At 40.9% G+C, this 23,519-nt stretch overlaps 1 protein-coding gene across 1 annotated transcript in view; it reads left to right on the top strand.

The window, feature by feature from the left end:
- Positions 1–23,519, top strand: part of Myocd (myocardin) — a 94,777-nt gene that overhangs the window by 69,888 nt on the left and 1,370 nt on the right. Inside the window, exons 6-13 of the mRNA XM_027954060.2 lie at positions 602–777; positions 3,647–3,772; positions 7,865–8,136; positions 8,920–9,073; positions 14,369–15,298; positions 17,532–17,675; positions 18,820–18,948; positions 22,394–22,451. Coding sequence (XP_027809861.1) covers positions 602–777; positions 3,647–3,772; positions 7,865–8,136; positions 8,920–9,073; positions 14,369–15,298; positions 17,532–17,675; positions 18,820–18,948; positions 22,394–22,451 — 1,989 coding nt within the window. The remainder of the gene's footprint in view (positions 1–601; positions 778–3,646; positions 3,773–7,864; positions 8,137–8,919; positions 9,074–14,368; positions 15,299–17,531; positions 17,676–18,819; positions 18,949–22,393; positions 22,452–23,519) is intronic.

The raw sequence follows: 23,519 nt of genomic DNA, 5'->3' as shown, positions 1-23,519 counted from the left end.
TAGCTAATTCTGACATTTGGGAATTTAAACTTAGTAGTGAGCCTAGCTTATCCTTATTAGCAAAGTTTGCTAAACATTTTGTGCTGCATGCCCTGTTTTTATATTTGAAGATGATGCACATGGCATGCTGTCATCTCAATTCCTGCTGTCACTGTGAAACCTATGACAGGTCATTCTCCTACCACCTTCCCTTTTGGTCTTGATGCATACACTCTTCCCCTTTGCTTCCCTGTATCTTCCCTGATTCAGCTCCAAAAAGATGTTAGCCATCTCGGTGGTTGGACGGAGATTTTTCTATTTCCCATAGGAAATGTGAAGAAATGCATAAAATTGGAAATAAAATTTAACAACGGATGATAAGCCTTTAATCCATCACTCGTTCTTGCCTGCCAAACAGATCACTTTTATGAACACAAGTCCTCACTTAGGAAACCTAATAATCTAAAAATACATCTTCACTCTTGCCAGAACTTTAAATAAATCCAGGGAGAGGTGTGTGTGTGTGTGTGCTTCTTGTAGGGATGACACATAGAAGCATTTCCACAACAGCCCTCGGATGCTCCTAAGCCTCTGACTCAGATCTTGGGTTTCCCTCCCTCAGGAAATCAGGTGAGTTTCTCCAAATCAGCAGATGCCTTTGCCTTTGAAGAGGACAGCAGCGGCGATGGGCTCTCTCCAGATCAGACTCGAAGCGAAGACCCCCAGAGCTCAGCAGGATCCCCACCAGATGCTAAAGCTACGGAAGCCCCTTTGGCTGGCCCTCTGGGAACAATTCAGGTAAAAATAAAAATGATCTCCATTTCATCATGTCTTCATAGTCTTAAAATCCACTGTGCTTGCTTCTGATTTTGCTTAGAGACTCTGGAGCTCTTCCTCGATCATGTGACACGTTGCTGTCTTCTCACTCTCTTCAGCCCAGGTATCTGTGTGTCGTGACAAAAGGTCCCCCCCAAAAAAAACACTGGAGAGACTCTGTAGAGCTATACCCTCTGGAAGACTTCTGAGCATCATCTACTTTGTTGAGTAGATAGATACCTTTTATCTCCATTTTTATGGACATCATAACTGAGGCTTCAGTGAGGTTAAGTGATTGGCAGACACTCTCCTGGTGCCAGAACAAGACTGATTTCAAAGTTTGCAGTCTTCTCTTACAGTCATTATAGGGCTAATGAGAAGGGTGAGAAGAAAGTGCCAACTGTTCACAAAACAGGGAGGTCCCTGCTGCTTCTATGTGAACAGGTATCTAACCACCAGCCACCTCAAAGTCAGTCTTCAGTCCCGACCCAAGCACAGTCCTCACATCTCTCTCTGGATACATCTACAGATCCTCAGAGTAAAGGATGTATTTTGAAAACACTCATTATAAATGTTCATCATTCAAACAGTGAGACGGGAGGGTATAGCCGCCAAAGGGTACCATGTCACAAATATGTAAGATGAACAACTTCAGAAGTCTAATGTATATCATGAGGATTACAATTTATAAAATTGTAAAGAAAAAAAATAATTCCTTATTCATTATCAATGTGAAAGCCCATTTCTCATGATGAGTATAAATAGCAGCCTGAAGCATACTCCAGAAACAGCGCTGTGCTCTGTACAAAAGTTATCTCATTTGAGATCCCAGTTCCCTCCCACTGGGTGACATCTATGCCAATTCTCACAGAGGAGGAGCTAAGTCTCCCTGAGATTGAGAAATCACGTGGTCTCCAGAATCACCGCCAAGTGCCACCACCCCTTGGAGAATCCACCTCTAGAAGCCACATGCAGGCTTGCAGAGAGTTTTCCTCAGCCCAGCAGGAAGGTATTCATGGAGCTCCTAAAAGGAGACCTGTGGGGATTCCACACATCCTCATGAAGGAGAAATACTAGTGTGGACACAAGGTGCAGAAGTGCTTCCGGCCCCACATGCCAACTCTAACAATTCTGTTTATAAAGTTTCATGGTATGGAATTTTCCACTTATAGCATCATCTTGGCTTTTTCAGATTTTGAAATTTTATATTACAACTATTCAACCTGCATTTGAAATATTTTTTCCCACTGCAAAGTACCAGATATCAGTGACAGTATTAATAATCAATATCCAGGGCTCTGTTTACCTAAACCTCCTTGGTCACTGGTGACTATCATTCCATCAGAGCAAACGCAAAGCAGCCAAGAAGCAAATTTAGAGTGAGAGGGGGAAAAGGAGACATAAGAAGCAGATCTGAAATATTTGTGCATTTCTTGTGTAAGAGTTTATAATCAAAGCATTTTTTTCTTCCCCTGCTGGTCTTTGCAGCCAGACTTCTTTGATAACATCAAACGGTATATCAGACCATTTGTATGTATTACTCTGACAGTAAATTCCTCAGCCTCTGATTTAAGAATGGTTTGAGGAGAAGGCGTGTTTTTTTTCTGCTTAATGCTAGGAGAGGGGAACAAGACCTCGACAATGCCCAGAAAAATGCAAAAATCATTTTATATCATTTTTCTCAGAAGCCATGTTTGACAGATGAGGACACGGAGGCACTGAGAGAAAAGAATTTCATGGGCCTAGGATAGGTACCAGGGCTCAGAGAAGAACTGAGAAGCTCATTTCTGACCCTCCAGTGGGAGATTACCAGCAGCCCCTGCCCCTGTGTGTCAGAGTCACAGCATAGGAATGTGGGAGAGAAAGAGAAGATAATTATTCCTTTTTTGGAATCCTCAGCAGACAGAAATATGCTTCTCGTAAAGGTTTGCATGATCATACACACACACACACAGATAACACACACATCTGCATGTATATACTTAGAGACACACATTCAAATACACACATATACATATATAATATACAGAGACATACATGTATATATACATACATATACCTGATACATCTATACATGCACATACCTGTGTTTATGCACACACATATACACACATAAACATGCCCAGACATGTACTTACACTTACTCATACACACAGACACATATAAATGAGCATGTGCATATACACACTTATGCTTATATCCACACATACATATATATACAAAAATTCATGTGTGTACATGTATATGCATGTACGTATATACCTGACACACACAAATATAAATGCATACATTCATCCATACACATACATACACACTCAGACACACCTACACATGCTCATAAATGTATGTACATGCACATATACATGTGCAGACATGCATTCATGCTTGCTTACACAAACACAAACCTGTATGTGCTCACACCCCCCTACACACACCCCACACACACACACACACATTTTCCCTCCAACTGCTAACACCCACTCTCTCCACTTTGTTGTTCTACGTTTCCCCCCAAATTCCTACACCTACTCTGCTCTCTTCATTTCTTTTTCAACCTCATTATTAAGTCCGACAGGTAGACATTGTCACAGAAAGGCCAGTCCCATATCTGTACCTATAGAAAGGCCAGTCCTATACCTGCCTTTTGTGGTCATTATTAAAGATGCCCCTTTTCTCTCTCAAAAGCACCCTCCATCAGGGAACAAAATTGGTGTCATCCTCCCGGAGGGAGTAACCTGACGTTTACTTGAATGAGAACCTGGGATGAAAGCAGCAGTGTGACCTGTCAGGGACTCGACCGTAACCCAACATTTATTCCTATGTCCTAATCATGCTAAAATTTTGATTTCAGGATCTTGCTTCTGGCTCAGAAAATGACAAGAATGATTCCGCCTCACAGTCCAGCAATCAGCCAGATGCTGGGAAGCAGGGTCTTGGCCCCCTCAGTGCCCCCATCCCTGTGCATGCTGCTGTAAAGGTAGGTACGGGGCAGCCCCTACTTCTCTGCCTGAGCCCCAGGTGCCCACAGCCAGCCCTGAGAAGAGCTTTCTAATTCAGGTCTGATGACATAAGGAGAATAAGATGGCCCCATGTGGTCCCGGCCACTAGAAATGTCACAAATGGGGAGCTGAGAAACAGGCCACTAGAGCCCATGAACCCAGATGTTATTATCCGTGCAGCACAGCATGGACTTTCTCTGCAGCGGGGGAATCAGTGCGGTGGCATTTCTTGGGGACCATAGCTCTGCTAATATATGTCTGACTTAAAAGATTTCATGAACTCACCCTGGAGATAGACCTGGCTGATTAAAACACATGGGGTTTGCAAGTTCCCTAAAACAGGCTTAGGGCAGTTGAATTTTGCACGAGACTTTGCATAATGTAAGAGCTATATCATTCAATTCCCTAAGGAAATAAACATAAGGGACAAGGGGTCCCGTTCACAGTAGTCAAATATCTGTAGTCATTTGATATATTTTTCATATTTTATTTTCTCAGCATTATAGCTAATAGTTCACAGAGTGCTCTCTCCTTAGCTGCCTGGTAGTCATTGGTTTTCTTTTTTTTTTCTTTTTTATTTTTTTAATGGTGCTCACGCCTCTGCACGTTAGGCAAGCACTCTATCACTGAGTTACAACCAGTTAGTCCCTTCATAATATTTTATACCCAATAACTTTTACTTGATTTGGGAGCATGTTTTCTCAGTCCTAGTGCCACCGCCTAATGAATGCTGAAATGACTCTTTGGGGATTGAGAAGAAAAAGTGTGGGAGGTTATAAATTGAGGCACAAGTCAATGATAAAGTAACAGATTAATGCTCTCACAGGATGGTAGGCATTTTAATTTCCTAGAAAAGCTCCCCCACCAAACCACAATAGCATAAACCCAGTTTACAAGTCACTCAGCTCAACAGCCTTGACATTATGTGAAAACTGATGAATTCTATGCCTTGCAGAGGAAGGAGAGGGAGATGATTCACATGATTTCTAATGCTATAGATAAAGAGACATTGTATTAATGTCTCCATCAGCATATTTAAATTTTGCATAATTCAAATTAGCAAAGACATCAACCTCACTGTACCAAGAAATTATGATAGGATCCCAAAAGAAAGACAGATCTTCCAGTGAAGTATGGTATTAATTCTAATACCCAGCTGGTTCAGGAGGGAAAGTTACTTATATATGAGTCACCATCCCTTCCAGTTGATCAATGCCTATGCATCCCAGTTGTTAAAGATTTATCCCTGTTAGGTTAAGATTGGAAAACAGGTGTTCAAACAAAAACTTGTACATGAATATTAATATTAGGCACCATTTACAACAGTAACAAGTTGGAACCAACCCAAATTTCCATCAGTTGATGAATGAATACATAAAATATGGTCTATCCATAAGACTGTCTATTACACACCCTTGAAAAGGAAAAATATAATGATACCTGCTGCAAAATGAATGATCCTTGGAAAAATATTATGCCAGTACAGGAAGAAGCCATTTATATGATTCCACTTACATTAAATACTCAGAATAATCAGATCTCTCAAGATCTAGGCACATTCATGGTTGTTGGGGAATAAGGGAAGAAAGAATGAGGGATGATTGTTTTATGGGTAATGGAACTAGATAGATGTGATGGTTGCATAATATTCTGAATGTATTAAAGTGGTTATGATGGTGGTGTGTTTGTTTCCTTTATATTGAAAATAAAAAAGGTTCTCCTTCCCCAAGCAGCCACGGGTGGCTCCCTCAAGGCCAGTGGTCTAGGAAGGAGACTGAGGGTTGGATTTCAGTCTGCCTCACCCCCTTGGCAGGAAATACCCCGATGTGACCATCCTCACGCAACCTCGAAATGCCACATGAGGAGTGCAGACAGGGCACCTCACTGCAAGTTAGGAAAGGCTTCCTAAGTGATCCAGGGCTTGAGCCAGCCTGAAAGGATGAGCTAGAGTGTCAGATGGCAAGGCTGTTTCAGATGGCAGAAAATTGCAAGAAAAGGAAGCCTGTCAGGTGTTAGAGAGGAGAGACTTAGGCAGCTTGGTGAAATTTCCCTTGGCAGATTACTGAGTTTGGGCTTCACCTTGCAGAGCAAGATCAGCACATTGCGGGCTTCTGGGGTGGTATGTTATTTGGCAAAGCCCAGGTGTGTGTGTGTGTGTGTGTGTGTGTGTGTGTGTTTGTGTGTGTGTTTGAATCGGTACGGTTTTAGAACGTCATGCACTTTCTAGCCAAAGCCACACCGCTACCTCTCATGTATACACTAATCCAGTTCACACATCTATGCCTGGGTCTTTAAGCACTGAAGTGGATCCACTTCTGATCCATTTTTAGAAAGATTAATGTGTTCTCCTTCTGTGTAGCTGTAAAGAGAAAAACAAACAGATACAACTTTAATATCCCCAAAGCTCAAAAAAGGAGAATGAAACTATGCATTTCCATAAGTTCAGTCATCTTTGCCCCCACGCTATTCAGAAAAAAAAAATGATCATTTCAAAATCTTCTGGAATGTTCACAGTCCCCGTGCTTAGACAACGCAGAGGAAGAAAAAAAATCAAAAAAACAAAAACAAACTAAAAAAATCCTCCTTGACCCCCTAACTTAGCTTCAAGACCCAGGGCTGCTACTCCCATCCTCCCCAAGGCAAGCTCTGGGAGATGATGGGACCGGCAGCTGATTTGGAGCAAGACAGGGCAGAACTGATTGCAGGAACCCCTGTAGAAACTCTCCAGCACAGCAGACTGATTAATTCATTGGAACACTAATAGATTAATGAGCATGAAGAAATAAGCCACCATGCACACAAAAATACTTGCGCTTGTTATTCATTGGTCTCGGGGAAGAACACTCTTTGAGAAAACAAAAGAGCCTTTGGTGGTAGGATGAGCTGAGTCAGAGAAAAGCAAATTGTAGGCCCCTTGGATAAGGTCACATTCAGATGTGTATTTTGTGGTTGAAATGGGGAGGCTGCCAAGTCCAAATATACCTGCCAGCTATTCAGGAGCCCCCTCTACTGGACACTGATGGTACCACACTTTCCCTCCAGTTTTTCTCCACATCTTTAAAAATCTTTGGTCATGATATATCCATGTTCTCCATTTCAACCTCCTATAGTAAAGTCAGGAAGTGAAAATTTATTTTTAACTGATAACAATATGAATCTACTGCTTCCTAATATATGAGGCCTTTTGATTTTAGAAGCCGACTATGAATAGAATTACCCTGTTCATTGAGCATCTCTTATCACTTCAACATTATCGGTTATAGTCTTTATATTGATCACTGAGATAGAAGATAGGAGAATACTTTCCCCAACTTGCAGGTAATGGAACTGAGATGTAGTCAACTTAAGTATTGGTACCATGTTCAAAAATTTCACTGCCAAGGCTGTACCCTAATCTTCCTTTACTGTGTCCAAGTCATGCTCTACAATGGGTCACTTCTGGGAAGGGTTCCAGTGGGTGGCTCACCCTTCCCATAATAAATAAAGAGTCATTATTTCAGAGGTGCCATTTCCTGATCATATATCACCATTTGAGCAGGGTGAGGGTGGAGGGTAAACGGGCAGTTCTGTTTTACTCTGGGCTCAGAGCAGCAGAGAACCACATACTGGATTTACAAAAGCCACCTTAACTTCCTCTAAGTTTATGTCATTAATAAGTCAATTTATTACCTGCTTGATGAAAGGCAATTGTGTGCATACAGATGAAAGAACTGCTTTAGAAGTAAGCCCAGCATTGGAATGTCAGGTTATCCGTTGATTTTAGGACAGGAAGAATGTACTCGTTGAAACCCAGCCTGACCTCCTACCCTACTCCAGGGAGGAAAAAACTCCTGAAGCCACTTTTAAGGTTTAAGGTTCCCAGTCTTAAGGAGTGATACTTCAGGAGGTTGTATTTGCAGCAGATTGGTTCCTCCAAATCATTGATGTTGTAGGAATTCTTTGTGCATCGTGCATGTGCTATGTTGTATTTTCCAGGATTTGATAATATCCATTAGGTTAAAACCCCCTCACAACCAAGTCGTTCTTTTTCGTCACCTAAAGCACATGCCATTTCCTCATACCCTTTGCAGTCCAAGTCCTTGGGTGACAGTAAGAATCGCCACAAAAAGCCCAAGGACCCCAAGCCCAAGGTGAAGAAGCTTAAATATCACCAGTACATTCCCCCTGACCAGAAGGCAGAGAAGTCCCCACCGCCCATGGACTCAGCCTATGCTCGGCTACTCCAGCAACAACAGCTGTTCCTGCAGCTCCAGATTCTCAGCCAGCAGCAGCAGCAGCAGCAGCAACAACAACAACAACAACACCGATTCAACTACCCTGGGATGCACCAAGCACAACTCAAGTAAGTCAGGCAAGCTGGGAATGGAGGCTGGGGACAGAGGTAGGGAATGGCTTCTCTCTGTCTGAGGCACATGGGGCCAGCCCAAATGTCCTTGTCTGGTATGTTTAAATATTCATCCAGATATATATGTTTTTTTCTAATAAGAATCTATTTTTTCTGATACATTTGAAATATGACTGTATTTAGACACCATGCACAACTTTCAGGATCCTATGGCTGGGATAAAACAAGCAAATCAATGTTCATTGGAGAAAAAGGAAGCTATGGGCATTTCCAAAGTGAATTGTGAAACAGCTAAGAATGTAGAGTTGGCATCGCTCACAATTTCAATGCCCTTCTACTTTCACTCTGGGAAGCAACAGAGCTGAATCGCTCAGTGAGAGTCTCAAAGATTGACTCCTGAGCCCACGGGCTTTGTGATCACATGACTAGGTCACTTATGAAGTTGGAATGTGTGTTCTCTCACCTGTTTCTGGTCACTCTCAGGTCACACTGGCAATTCTACGAAATGCTGCGTGCTCAGGACTCCCCAGAAGAGTGCATCAACTACGTCATGGATGGACATGCACTCTTCCATATGCTGAAGTCTCCACCCCTCCCTCCTGTCTCCCCAAAATCAAGCTTGAGGGTCTTTTGCCCACTTGCCATCTAGCCTGTGCTGCTGTTTGTCTTTGGCTGGTTTATTACATGCCTGATCCGTGCGACCTATTACTGTGTGATTGAAATACACGTTACCCATATATATTTGATTGTATTTTAAGTGCCTCTTTGTATCTTTTTTAGAGAACCCAACGAACAGATGGTCCGAAATCCAAACTCCTCTTCAGCACCACTGAGCAATACCCCTCTGTCGCCCGTCAAAAACAGTTTTTCTGGACAAACTGGTGTCTCTTCTTTCAAGCCAGGCCCACTCCCACCTAACCTGGACGATCTAAAGGTATAGGATTGGACATGATTTCCTTCTATTTCTCCCTTCCTTACTTCCTTTATTTTCCCCCCTCTTCCTTTCTTTCCATTTATTTAACAAACACAGCAATATATCATTCATATCATCTTTGCCAATGGATTTCTGGGGTAAGAGAACATAAAGTGGAGAGTACATGGAAGAGGCTCTAGGGAATGACAGGATGTCCACCCGGGTGGTCAGACACCCCCACAAAGCACAGAGCTCTAGGCCCCCAGCTCAGCTGTCCAGGCTGCACAACCTGAGCTGGTCTTCACATGTTTCAGCATCTTAGATTCCTCATTTGCATAAATGAGTTATTATAAATGGGCTCATATATATGATAGAGTTTAGCCCAGTGTCATTGTGGGATTTATATGAAGCATATTCAGAATGCTCTAAACTGTGGCCAATTCCATGACGAACTTTAAAAAAAAAAAAAATCTCTGATGAAATGAGAAAAATAAGAACCAAGTAAACATCTGGGTACCTACTACATATCTGAGTAATATTCATCCAAAGTATATATTTTCTCATAATATTTTGAAATTGGAAAACAATGCTACTAGTGGACAGAAGTTGAGGGTTGTGGGTGGGGTTGTACATGTGCTTTTTTATTAAATGAGGATACCATGAAATAAGAACTTTGGTCCTTACTGAGTAAGATGGAATGTTGGTAATCTAATGTCAGTAATATAATTGAAAACAATGTCCTGTTCTATGAAATTCTCAAATCTGGGGACTTCTGCTCTGAAGCCACACCTTGTTAAATAACACATGCATGAGAAATTTACTTCCCATCACAGGCTACATGGACCTGGGTTCATTAAAGGGTCAGTGAACTTCAAGTTGAACCCGGTGCATTTCAAAGCAGTCCTTAGGGTTGGCATATTCATCCATCTGTCCATCATCCATCACAGCAGAACTGAAAAAGATGAATAGATGAATAGTAAATAGGGTTTTGCATTCCCTTTCTTAAAAACTGGAGAGTGAGAGGAACTGAAAGTGAGAACAAGAGCCAAGGGGGTGGGACTGGGAAGTCTTAAAACTGGGGAAATGTTTGATGGACATTAGGAAACAATTGTTCATTATTCAAGATGTGCTAATGCTAGTTGTTGTTTTTTTTAAGACTGCTTATCTTTTCGAGATAGTTACCAAATATTTACAGATGAAATTAAATGATTTGCTTCAAAAATCATCTAGGGCAGGTAGGGAAAGAAATAGATTAGGATATAAGAGAAATAAGACTGGGAAGAAGTTGGTTGATAATTGCTGGTGTTGGTTGGAAAGTACATGAGGTTCATTATCCTTGTCTATCAACTTCTGTGTATGTTTGAATTTTTCCATAATAAATGGTTTAAAAATGATCAAGGATTAAAACTCCAGGGAATGTAGCAAACAGGTGGGTGCAGGTCTTCATCCCAAACAAGCCCACAGAGCATAATAATCTGAAACTTAAGGTAAATTGAACTCAGCAAGTGTTCATTTTATTTTAGAATACGAGCTGCATTATTTAATAATGTTGCTTAAATTATTCAGTGCCAGAACAGATTCTAAAAATAAACGTAGAACTCATTAATTTTAAGTAATTCAAAATTAAAACAATAATGTGTTACCATCTTGCATTTTTTTTTAAACCAGCAAATCTAAAGGGGAAAAAAGTAGATAAGACATTACCAGCAAGACATGGGGAAATAGAATATTCATTGCTAGCGTAAGTAGATTCCATCTTTTTTGGGTAACTTTTAACTGATTATAAAACAACATACATTCACAGTGAAATATGATAGTATATAGAAAAGTAAACACTATTTTATTAGACAAGACTCTCAGAAAGCACAACAGATTATATTTCCCTCTAGATTTATGATGCCTGTGAACATATTTTGTTTTACAATAACTATTTTTAAATAATTATGTGTACATAAATTTCTGACATGCTTTCTTTTTTTAACACATCATGAACATTTTTCGTAACTTTTAGTAGTCAATAAAAGTTTTATTTTTAATAGCTACATATCATTTCACCACCTTGTTAACATTCCACTATAGGACATTTAACTAACTGCCAAAAGTTTTGTTATTCGAAAAATGATTTCAATGGCCTATGTACATATATCTATTAATTGCTTTATTTCTCCAGGCTAACTATAGAGAACTGAAATTCTGGAATGAAAAACGTATTAATATTTTTAAAAGTTCTTGAGGCATATTACCAAATTTCTGTCCTGAACATTTGTTCCAGTTTATTCCCAGAAGCAACATGTTAAAGCGGCACTACTCAAACATTAATGTATACATGAATCACCCAGGCACTTGATAAAATGCAAATTCTGATTCAATAGGTCTGGGGAGGGGCTAGAGATTCTGTATTTCTAACTAGATCCCACATATTACTTGCACTGATGATCAGGACCATGTTTTATTTTATTTTATTTTTAATATTTATTTTTTAGTTGTAGTTGGACACAATACCTTTATTTATTTTTATGTGGTGCTGAGGATCAAACCCAGGGCCTCGCTTGTGCTAGGCAAGCGCGCTACAGCTGAGCCACAACCCCAGCCCCAGGACCGTGTTTTAAATAGAAAAATAATAAAGATCTTTTTTTTTTTTTGACATTTTTATTTTCGCTACTACCTCACTAACACAAAGGGTTATTACTCATTTCTTTGTCAATTTGATGAATACCAACATAGGTACATATTTATTTTACTTTCATTTTTTACGTTACTAATGATGATACACATATATTATTAGTCATTATCTAAATTTTATTTGTGTTTATGAAGAACTGGGTCATTTATCTTGTCTATTTTTGTACTGGGTATCATCCTTTTTTTTTATTTCTTATTGGTAAACACAGTTAATACATTGGAGTTTTTTAAAGCACTTTATTATTTGTGCTGCAATCATTTTTTTTCCAAGATTGTTATTTGGATCCATATTCATTTTGTTTATGGTTCTTATGACTTATTGAAGTTTTAAATTTTGGTTGTCAATATTCTTATGATTTCTTCCTCTAAATTTATGCCCAAAAGATCTTTCCCTACAAAATCTCAAAAGAATATTTCTCTATATATTCTTTTTTGCAAAATTATTGAAACTTACCTACTTAATGCATTTTCTTTTTTAATCACAAAAGCAATATGCTTATGTGGAGTATTTAGAAAATACAGATAAGGAAGCCCATTGTTGACATTTTAGTATATATTTATCTAGATATTTTCACATGCAAAAAGGTTTAAATATATATGCACATTATTTATATATTTTATATATATTTATACTTATATATATTTAAAAATAGAATCAATTCAAACTTTCTTTCACTTAATAATATACCATAAGTAAATATTCATCATCCAAGGGCAACAAACACCTTATAGCATCAACCTTTTTATTGCAGGAGGCACCAGAGATTGAACCCAGAGGTGCTTTACCACTGAGCTATATCCCTAACACTTTTTATTTTTTATTTTGAGACAAGGTCTCACTAAGTTGCTTAGGGACCCCTAAGTTGCTGAAGCTGGACTTCTACTTGTGATCCTCCTGCCTCAGCCTTCTGAGCTCTTGGGATTATAGAAGTGCCCAAGTATAGCCTCAAATCTTAATGGCTTTGTAGTACTCCATCATTTGCATGCACCATCATTTATTCAACCAGTTCCCATATTTGTGTATATTTTATAGTTTCCAATTTGTGAACATTATAAAAAATGCAGGGATCAACTAGTTACTTATGAATGAATATAACAATGATAGTAAGCCACCACCATTATGTACCATTATGCACTAATAAAAAAAAATATGGAAAAGACTGGGCACGGTGGTGCACGCCTGAAATCCCAGGGGCTTGGGAGGCTGAGGCAGGAGGATCTCAAGTTCAAAGCCAGCTTCAGCAACTTAGTGAGGCCCTAAGCAACTCAATGAGACCCTATCTCTAAGTAAAATACAAAAGGGGGGGGGCTTGCAATGTGGCTCTGAGGTTGAGTGCCTTTTAATCCCCAGTACACACACACACACACGGGAAAAATATTAAGTCCTTACATTGCATAAGCCTTTACTAGGAACTATTCCAAGAGCTTTATAAAATTCAAGCCATTTGCACCTTCACAGAAATATATAAGTCAGGTATTACCATTTCCATGTCATGGATGAAGCACAGAGGATTGCAGAGCTAGCAATAGGTAGGGTAAGTGTTTGGACTGATATTCATATTCTCTCTCTCTCTCTCTCTCTCTCTCTCTCTCTCTCTCTCTCTCTCTCTATCCCTCCCACCCTCCCTCAACATACGACTGTCAAACATTCATCATTAAAATTAAGACAAAAATGTTAATGTGGAACTGAAATTCTCAAAGTCTGGTCCAGGGACTTGAAACATCAATATCCCCTGGGAATTTGTTAAAAATGCAAAATCTTAGTCATCACCCAGATTTATTGAACCAGAACTCCAAGGTGGAGTATGTGTTATCACACATCCTCAGTTGCTCAAGTGCATGCTTAAGTTTGAGGAAGAAGATATGGTGAGAAGAGGCCTGACTCAGAAAGCCAGAAGTCCTGTAAATTCAACTGTGCTTAGGGATCATCATGTGAGGGCTCTGTCTACACTAGGCAGCTACAGCTTTGCTCATCTATAAAATGGGAACAGGGACCAAAATGGGGGTGGAAGGGCAGCAGATTAGGTGACTTTTACCATTACATTTAAGATCTACATCTCTATGACTCTCAGGCCATGAACACTTGGTTCAGATGGTCCCCAACTTAAAATAGCTCAACTTATGATTCTTTTACTTTATAATGCTGAGTAAAGAGCACATGTTCAGTATGCATTACACTTAAAATTGTGAACTCTTCTCCCTGGCTAGCAATATGCTGTCTGATCCTTTCTGAAGATGCTGGGTGACAATAGCGACCATACCTCTGAGTCTCCCCTGAAATAATGCAATGAACTGACCCTCTGTCACTAAGCTGAGATGATCCATAGGTTAGGTGCCTTGAATGCATTTTGACTTCTGATGTTTTCAGTTTACCGTGGAATTATTAGGACATCACCCCCATCATAAACTGAGGAGCACCTGTATATATGATAGAGTCAAAAGGAATCATTCAAATTGTGCAAAAGCAATTTATATCAAGGGTGGGAGGGGATATTGAGAAGAAGCAGGGAAAAAAAAGAGGAGTGGACATTATAAAATTCCATGTATGACATTTTAAAACTAATTTAATAATAAAGAGACATTTTAAAAACATTGTCATTAGACAGCACACTAACAGCGTCCTGGTTTCTTTAGGTCTCTGAATTAAGACAACAGCTTCGGATACGGGGCTTGCCGGTGTCAGGCACCAAAACGGCTCTTATGGACCGGCTTCGACCCTTTCAGGACTGTTCCGGCAACTCTGTACCCAACTTCGGCGACATAACGACTGTCACTTTTCCCGTTACACCCAACGCGCTGCCCAATTACCAGTCGTCCCCTTCCACCAGTGCCTTATCCAATGGCTTCTACCGCTTCGGCAGCACCAGCTCCAGCCCGCCAATCTCCCCCGCCTCGTCTGACCTGTCGGTGGCCGGGTCCCTGCCGGACACCTTCACCGACGCCTCTCCGTCCTTTGGTCTGCACCCGTCCCCAGTGCACGTCTGCACGGAGGAAAGTCTCATGAGCAGCCTGAACGGGGGCTCGGGTCCTTCCGAGCTGGACGGGCTGGACTCCGAGAAGGACAAGATGTTGGTGGAGAAGCAGAAGGTGATCAATGAACTGACCTGGAAACTGCAGCAAGAGCAAAGGCAGGTGGAAGAGCTGAGGATGCAGCTTCAGAAGCAGAAAAGCAATAACTGTTCGGAGAAGAAGCCCCTGCCCTTCTTAGCTGCCCCCATCAAGCAGGAAGATGCGGTCTCCAGCTGTCCTTTTGCATCCCAACAAGTGTCTGTGAAAGGACAAAACAGCTCCGAGAGTCAACCCCCCGCTTGCGAAGCGGCTCCACTCCTGCCCCTTGGAAACGCTCACTGTGTGGAGTCCTCAGGTCAAACCAACGTACTTTCTTCCACGTTTCTCAGTCCCCAGTGCTCTCCGCAGCATTCGCCCCTGGGAGCTCTGAAAAGCCCGCAGCACATCAGTCTGCCCCCATCGCCCAACAACCATTACTTCCTACCCTCATCTTCCGGGGCGCAGGGAGAAGGGCACAGGGTCTCCTCACCCATCAGCCAGGTGTGCACCACACAGGTAAGAACACCTTGCCGCATACCCAGTGTATACCTCTTTCAGGAAGTTGGAAGGCAAATTTCCAACTACTAAAGAAACAATCCACAAGCCTCCACAGTAGACCAGGTTCACTTACCCTCTAAGACAGGGCTGGCACACTTGTTATATAACCAGCCAGGTGGAGCGAGGCACCCCTGGCTCAAACCTGCAATGCCAGCGAATTGGGAGACTTGAGGCAGGAGGATAACAAGTTGGAGGTGGGTCTCCACAATTTAGCAAAACCTGTCTCAAAATAAAATATTAGAAAAGACTGGGGATACAACTTAGTGGTAAAGTGCTTCTGAAATCAACCCCTTGTACCTAATTCATTAATTAAAAGAATGTACTAGATGGTAAATATTTGGGGTTTTGCATGTCACAACTACTCAGTTTTGCCCTTTCATCACATAAGCAGCCATACATATCTTGTAAATGAATGCATACGGCTCCAATAAAATTTTATTTGCAAAACCAGGCAGTAAGCACAATTTAATTTATAGCTATAGTTTGCTGACCACTGCTCTCAGGACTGCTTGGAATCACTCTTATGATAGCCCAGATCATTTCATCAAGCAAGTTGAAGAGGAAGTTACCAGACCCTATTCTTCTTTCCATGTTATAGTCTATATAGTAGAACTATTTACCCAGCACCTAAGATGTGCCATCCTCTATTCTAGCCACTGGAGGTTAATGCTGAACTGGCCAAATAATCTCTAGTCTCATGGGAAGAAGACAATAAGCAAATTTTTTTTTAAAGTAAATTATATAATATATCAGAAGATGATACATCTGATAGAGAAAGAGCAGAGAGAGTGTTGTGTTTGTCTGAGAAGTTGGAAACTTTGTAACCTTGAATCAAAGGGCCAGAGACATCTGAGGAAAACCTTGAAAGAGTTAAAGGAGGAAAACATCATGAATATTTTGGGTGATGTCACTGAAGGTAAAAGAGGAATAGAAAGAACATGGGTCCTGAGATAGGAATATGTGTGGAATGTTCAGAAATTAGGAGTTAGAAGAGTTGTAGACTTCAAGGAGTAATTCAAAGACTAGACCGACATGATCAGCAAAGACTTTCATTTTTGTCCACGAAACTGAAGAATGATTGAGAAAGTTTGTATGAGTTTGAGAAAGCAAATTATATTATGAAAATGTTCTGGAATTAGGAAAGGAAGAAACCACTAATGTGATACGTGCCAAGTGCTAAGTATTAAGAGGCATGCATGTAAGTAATTCTTTAGTCATCATTGAGCAAAAGGAAGCTCGGGGGGATTAGACCTATTTCCCAGCATCACATGAACCAGGATTAGTTGATTCTAAAGTTCATGTCCTTTTCACACTTAAATATTGCAATATTGCTACCTTGGTAATATGAGGTGTGGCTAAAGATAATGGCAATACATCGGTACAAGTTTACCAAAACAACACATTCAAATGAGTGATACTCATTCCTGAGGAGTGCTCTGGGGGCTATTGGGTCTACAATGGATTATCATCACTGTTAATAAATATTTATGGAATGCATAATGTCCTAAGCAACAATGGTAAAAAAAAAAATAGCTCTGGAGACATAGCTCTGGGCCATAGTTTTCAATTTGGATGATGTTGGTGCTATGAAGAAGAACTAATATTTGTACAGTGATTTATGGTTTACAAAGACTCTTTGAAGATGTTAACAATTTCCTGATAAAAGGGTAACAATATTGATGACTGTGAATATAACATTAAATCCTGCACAAAGTTGGTGGGGGGAGGGGTGGTGAAGATTGGTCATAAAAGATTAGAAAGGTCTAGGAAGTTTTTATGAATGGGTCAGACTTGACCGGAAATGTAGCATTAAAATAGCGAGGGAAGGAAGAAAAGGACATAAAGGATAAAGATAGTGAGGTCGACTGTACTGATGTGTTGTTCCTGTTCTATGTAAGAATTTAAGCTTTCAGAGAAGTAAATAGCACCAGAAGCAAATTGCAAATTGAACACTTATCCACATTAGAGGTGGAGATCCTATGCTGGAATTTGTGAGAGGCACTGGAAATTCATGAGCAATATGTGAAAAGTGCAAAGGTAGAATCTAGGCACAAGTTCGTGTGCTAATGGGATTTAGTAATTCCTGTAAAGAGAATTCTCCAAGGAGTACTGAGCAGGGAGCAGAAGTGTCAGCAAAAGCAATAGGAGAGCACACCTCTGACCTTGAGCTGGTACGTCTTCCTTTCTACAGAACTCAGGGGCACACGATGGCCATCCTCCAAGCTTCTCTCCCCAGCCTTCCAGCCTCCACCCGCCTTTCTCTGGAGCCCAAGCAGATAGCAGTCATGGTGCTGGGAGCAACCCTTGCCCCAAAAGCCCAGGTGTACAGCCAAAGGTAAGTACCTGGGAAAGGTTCAGACCTGAAATGTGTATCACCTCTTCTCTCTTCTGTGCCTCCCTCCCCTGTCCTCCAATGCAAATGATGAGAGGTTCCAAGGCAGAAGAAAATTTCATTTCAGAGAGAAATGGGTCCACTTGAAATGCCTTGAAATGGATGTACAAATATGAGTATCTCCTAGGGGATCATTGCTGGGAGTCATTCCAGAAATCACAGTGATGAAAATGGCATGGTGTGTTTGCAAAGCAGTTTGGGCAACAAACCAGTTTCTGTGAAGCTGAAGACTGAGGGGTATGGGGAAAGAATATTGGAGGAAAGACAAGGTACAGGGATTCATGGAAAGAACCATATCTCTGTGGCAAAAGGCAGAAATGATGAGCATCATCTGGCAGAAGAAACCAGGGGTGTGAAGGATCCAGGATATGGGGTGTTCCAAGGTGCAATCAGGCAGCAAGAGGGAAACAAAAATAAGCTAGTCATGACACAAAAGAGCCACGTGCCACAGATCAGAGAAGGGAGGGGGACCCTGACACGGGCCAGGTACCCCACAGGAGAACATACTTACAATAAACAAAGCTGGTTCAGAGACCCCAGCAATGCCTTAATGGAGCAAATGCACACTTGGAATGAAATGACCTGGGGAACAAATTACTCTGGAAATTCCTAGGTTGGTGAATTCCTTTGTATTGGATTAGACTCTGATTTCCTTTTTTTGTTTGTTTGCTTGTTGGTTTGTTTGTTTTGTTTTTTCTTGTTTTGTCCTAAGAGAAAGCGTGTACTTTAGAGGGGCAAATAAAGATTTAGGGTTTCCACTTTATAATGCTACCAGCAATAAATTCCCAGGAATATATACTATTGTTGATAAATTAGAATTAGTTATTATTATGTAATCTCTGGCTAGTTATTGTTGTGGTTGTTGTTGTCTTAGATTTATTTTTTTTTAATTTTTTTTGGGGGGGGGCATGCTGGGGATTGAACTCAGAACCTCACACATGCTAGGCAAATGCTTTTACCACTGAGCCACATCCCCAGCCCTATTTTTATTTTTATTATTTTAAGTAGTTTGTAGATTCTAGAACAGAAACAGTACCACTTCTCATCCATGTATTGAATGCCTTTCTCTGTATTTTGGGACACACAGATGGCTGGTTTACACCCTTCTGATAAGGCGGGGCCCAAGTTTTCGATCGCATCCCCAACTTTTCCTAAGTCCAGTTCCACGGTTTCCGAGATAACACAGCCTCCTTCCTATGAAGATGCGGTCAAGCAGGTAATCACATGGTTTGTCTCTTATGGAAGGTCAGAGGGACTCAATGGCCCTTTGTCGTGTATTGTTAAAGTTGACGCGGTCTGTAAATTCTGACGTGGAATGTGCTGAGGGCCTCCCCAACAGGATGAACAAAGTACACACTAAGAGTAGATGATGGTATTATATGCATGTACAGATGGTTCCAATTCAGGATGGTTCAACTTAAGATGTTTCGACTTGATGATGGTATATGAAGCAATACACTGTCCACTGCACTCAAAACTGTACTTTGAGTTTGGATCCTGTCCCGGGCTAATGATGTGATACAATCTTCTCTTGAGGCTGGGCAGCAGCAGCGAGCCTCAGTTCTTAGTAAGCCCCATAGTTATGATGGAAAGCAACTCATCCTCCAGCGTGCTGTGTTGCTAAGCCAATAGGCCTGGCAGGTTAAGTGTATTAAATGCATTTTTGACTCATGGTATTGTCGGTTGACAGTGGGCTTATCTGGATGTCATCCCATTATAAGTCAAGGAGCAGCCTTAGAAGCTGAGAGAGGCAGAAAGAAGAGGCTGGGCTGGCATCCAGGATTCCTGGCCTCAGCGCCAACTCTGCCACCTGCCACTACCACGAAGGATGGGCACATACTCAACTTCTATAAAGAGGGCCCATATTTATTTTGTAAGGATTCTACATAATCTGACACTTACCATATTGTTTGGGCACATGATAGGTTCTCAAGACGTGAGAACAGTTGTCAAGGCAATACTTTCTAAGATTCTTCCGAGCTTTAAAATCCAACAGTCCGGGCAAAATATTGATGGTTGTTAAAGCTGAATGATGAATGTAGGGAGGTCCCTTGTGTTCTCTACTTTCATTGGTGTTAGGAACGTTTCAAAAGTAAGAAAAAGAAAAACAGGCCTCGTGTGGTGATGTATGCCTGTAATCCCAGTGGCTGGGGAGGCTGAGGCAGGAGGATCACCATTTCAAAGCCAGTGGCAGCAATTTTGCGAGGCTCTCAGCAACTTAGGGAGACCCTGTCTCAAAATAAAATGTAAAAAATGACGGGGGGATGTGAATCAGTGGTTCAGTGCCCCTGGTTTCAATCCCTGGTACGAAACAAAACAAATAAGCAAAAAGTTTTAAAAAAAGAAAAGAAAAACATATAGTCAGCCCTCTATGTCATGGATTCAGTCAGCTGTGGATTAAACATGCTTTGGGAAAAAAAAATTTCTGAAAGTTCAAAAAAAAAAAAAAAATCTCAAATTGGCCACATTCCAAGCACTATATAGATTCCAAGTAAATCAAGTGATATATACCTTGCGCTAGCCACTTCATAGATCCTGCATCTCTTTCCAACACTTGTTTGAGCATCATCCACCTCACGTCCCATTCACATGTAACCTTAGGCCTGTGATGCCTGCATCTGTAAAGACATGTACAGACTTGTGCACGACTCCCTAAACAACTATTTACATGGTATTTACATGTATCAGGTAATATAAGTAATTTAAAGATGATTTCAAGTTTACAGGAGGATGTATGTAGGTTCTATACAAATACTACATGATTTTATACAAGGGACTTGAGTGTCTGGGGATTGGGGTATCCAGTAAAGGTCCTGAGCCAATCCCCTAAGGAAATTGAGGGTCTGAGCGTGGAGGTGCTTAGTCCAGAAAAGAACCTGGCCTTGGTTACTGCCCACTGACTGGTATCCCAGAGCAAGACCAGTTGTCTGTAAGTTTCCTCTGGGAGAGATGTGCTATAGATCAGGAAGGCTTTCTCACAGTTCTGAAAAACTAGGGGATCTGCCAACATGGGATCCACTTTGCTGCCAAACAACAATGACCTAAAGCAAAGTACCCCGTGTTTCTCTGAGCCACAGCTGTGCTCTGTATTCTTCCTCTCTTTCTTCTATTTTTGGCTCGTTTACATTACCTGCCAGAACTTGTAGCATGTGGTGCCATCCAGACTAGCAAATGACTCAGTCTTGGAGCAGTGTTCCCATCTGTATTGATTATTGATGCCCATGTATATTGGCTTTGAACTCCCAGGGGAGAGAGGGATGCTTTGCTGCCCTTGCTATATCTCCACTTCATTCCCCTGAATTTTGAAACATGAGCTGATCCTTCACGATTTCGATAGAAAAGCAAAAGGTCAGGCAGGGTGGACTTTTAAGATTGCACTTAACAACTCAGATGAGCAGAGGGGAGAAGGTGAACTCTACAAGGCTCTACCAGTTCCTCAAGCTTTTGCAAAGAGGAACTGAGGAAATGTGGGCCAGGTTCCACGCAGGTCAAATAAGAGAGAGATTCTCACTTCAGAATGAGAAAAGGTATTTTTTTTCTGTATTTAAGATGACCCTGCTCCTAGGATGGAAATGGCGAAAACAACCAAACTTATTCTAAAGTGCATATTCTGTGTTGGAAGTCATTCTGCCTGTTTTCTCCTTGTCTTATTGTAGTGGCTTATTTCATCCTGTAGATCACCTGCCTAAAATTTACACTGAGAGTTAATCGAACAGTTCAAAAACCTTTCACCACTCTACCCAAGATTATAACAGTATTATACACATTAGCCAGAAGGTGGAAACAATCACAGGTGTTCATCTAAACAGGTGAATGAATAAACAAAATGTATTAGATTCAAATAATGGACTATTATTCAGTCTTCAAAAATTAAAAGAGCCAGGTGCCATGGCACACACCTGTAATCTCAGTGACTCAGGAGACGAAGGCAGGAGGATCACAAGTTCAAAGCCAGCCTCAGCAACTTAGCAAGGCCCTGAGCAACTTAGTGAGACCCTGTCTTAAAATAAAAAATAAAAAGGCCAGGGATGTGGCTCATTGGTTTAATATCCCTGGATTTAATGCCCTATACCAAGAATAAAAATTTTTAAATGAAAGGAAATTCTAACACATGCCCCAACATAGATGAGGCTTGGCTCAGTAGTTAAATATCCCTAAGTTCAATGCCATATACCAGGAATAAAAATTTTTAAATGAAAGGAAATTCTAACACATGCCCCAACATAGATGAGGCTTGAGGACTGTATGCTTAGTGAAATAAGCCAGTCACAAAAGAAGAAATACAATACGATTTTACTTCTATAAGGAATCTAGAATAGTCAAATTCATGGAGTAAGAAGGTAGAATGGTTGGTTGCTAGGTATTAGGGGAGGGGCAGGCTGGGAAGTTATTCCTTAATAAGTACAGAGTTTTAGATTTGTAAGATAAAGAGTTCTAGAGATGAATGATGGTGATGGTTGCCCCCCCCCCAAAATATACTTAATGTCATTGAATGGTACACTTAAAATGTTCTAGGTTATAAATTATATATTATTTGTATTTTGTTACTATTTTAAAAAAATACTTAGCCAAATTTAGTTTGAAAACCTATAGTGCCACCCCTTTCTGCATAAGTAAACGCCTTCTAATTGCCCCGTTCTCCTTTGGTTAATTTGCAACAGCAAATGACTCGGAGTCAGCAGATGGATGAACTCCTGGATGTCCTCATTGAGAGTGGAGGTAAGACTGCCTTTTGTCCTGTCCATCAAGGTCCTCTGCACCTATGTTAAACTCTAGAGAAAGAATGCCCAGGACCAAGGTCAAGTGCACACTGAATCAGGTGCACCAGGTGGGCTGCAGGTAGAGAGTCATTTCCTCTGAGCTTTGGGTGCCCTTTTGGAGCAGATAAAAGAAGTTTAGCGGATGATTCCTCTCTGCCTTCATCCGAGGAACACTTTGCAGTCATCGTTTTAAGTTTTCACTTTTCAACCCCATCTTTGTTTTCCCTAAATGTTTTCTCTTGCTGTATAATTTGTTTCTACAGTCCTGATCTCAATGTCCCTGTCTTCTTAATGATAAGAGAAAAAGAACCAAGCAAATAATGAAAGTTTTGTGCTACCTACTCAAAGTGAAATTCAATTAGTAATCTTCCCCTGGATGGTCCATTCATGCTTAAATGTTATTCAGGTTAACAATAAAAAATAATCATCCTGTTCTTTTTGCCTCCTTTCAACTCGTTCATTTATTGATTTAAAAACATTATGAAGTACGCACCTAGCATTTAAAAGCACAAAAAAATGAATAGGAGGACCAAAAGAGATTATGTGTAGGTGTAAAGAGAAGTTCAGAGCTGAACCCTGAAGCAATTGCATGAAAGTTTGAGAGTACGCAGAGAAGGAGTAGCTAGGCACCATGCTAAGGGTCAGTTGTACACTAGACAAAGTCTCTTCCTCTATGGGGTGGATAGCAAGTGAACAGATATTTCCTATTGGAACAAGAAAGAAGATGAGAGAGATGTGCATGTGCTGGTGTGTATATGCATGTAAGTCTTATGACGGAAAGATGAGAGAGAGTTCATATCAGAAGCCCCCCTCCCTTTTTGTGATCAGTACATTTTTTTTTTTTTTTTGTAGTGCTGGGGATGGAACCTAGGATGTCACCATGCTAGGCAAACACTTTACCATCGAGCCATACCTCCAGCCCTCAGATGCCCCTTTTTTAAATGAAGTAGGTGGAAAGGTCACCCATGAATGTGGGTGCAGAAGGAGTCGTATGGGACAGGCAAGGAATGAACAGTCTCCAGTTAAT

This window comes from Marmota flaviventris, chromosome 17 (assembly GCF_047511675.1).
Source record: "Marmota flaviventris isolate mMarFla1 chromosome 17, mMarFla1.hap1, whole genome shotgun sequence".
NCBI classification, from domain to species: Eukaryota; Metazoa; Chordata; class Mammalia; order Rodentia; family Sciuridae; genus Marmota; species Marmota flaviventris.
Note: the sequence above shows the minus strand (reverse complement) of the source record. Positions and strands in the feature narration are given on the sequence as shown.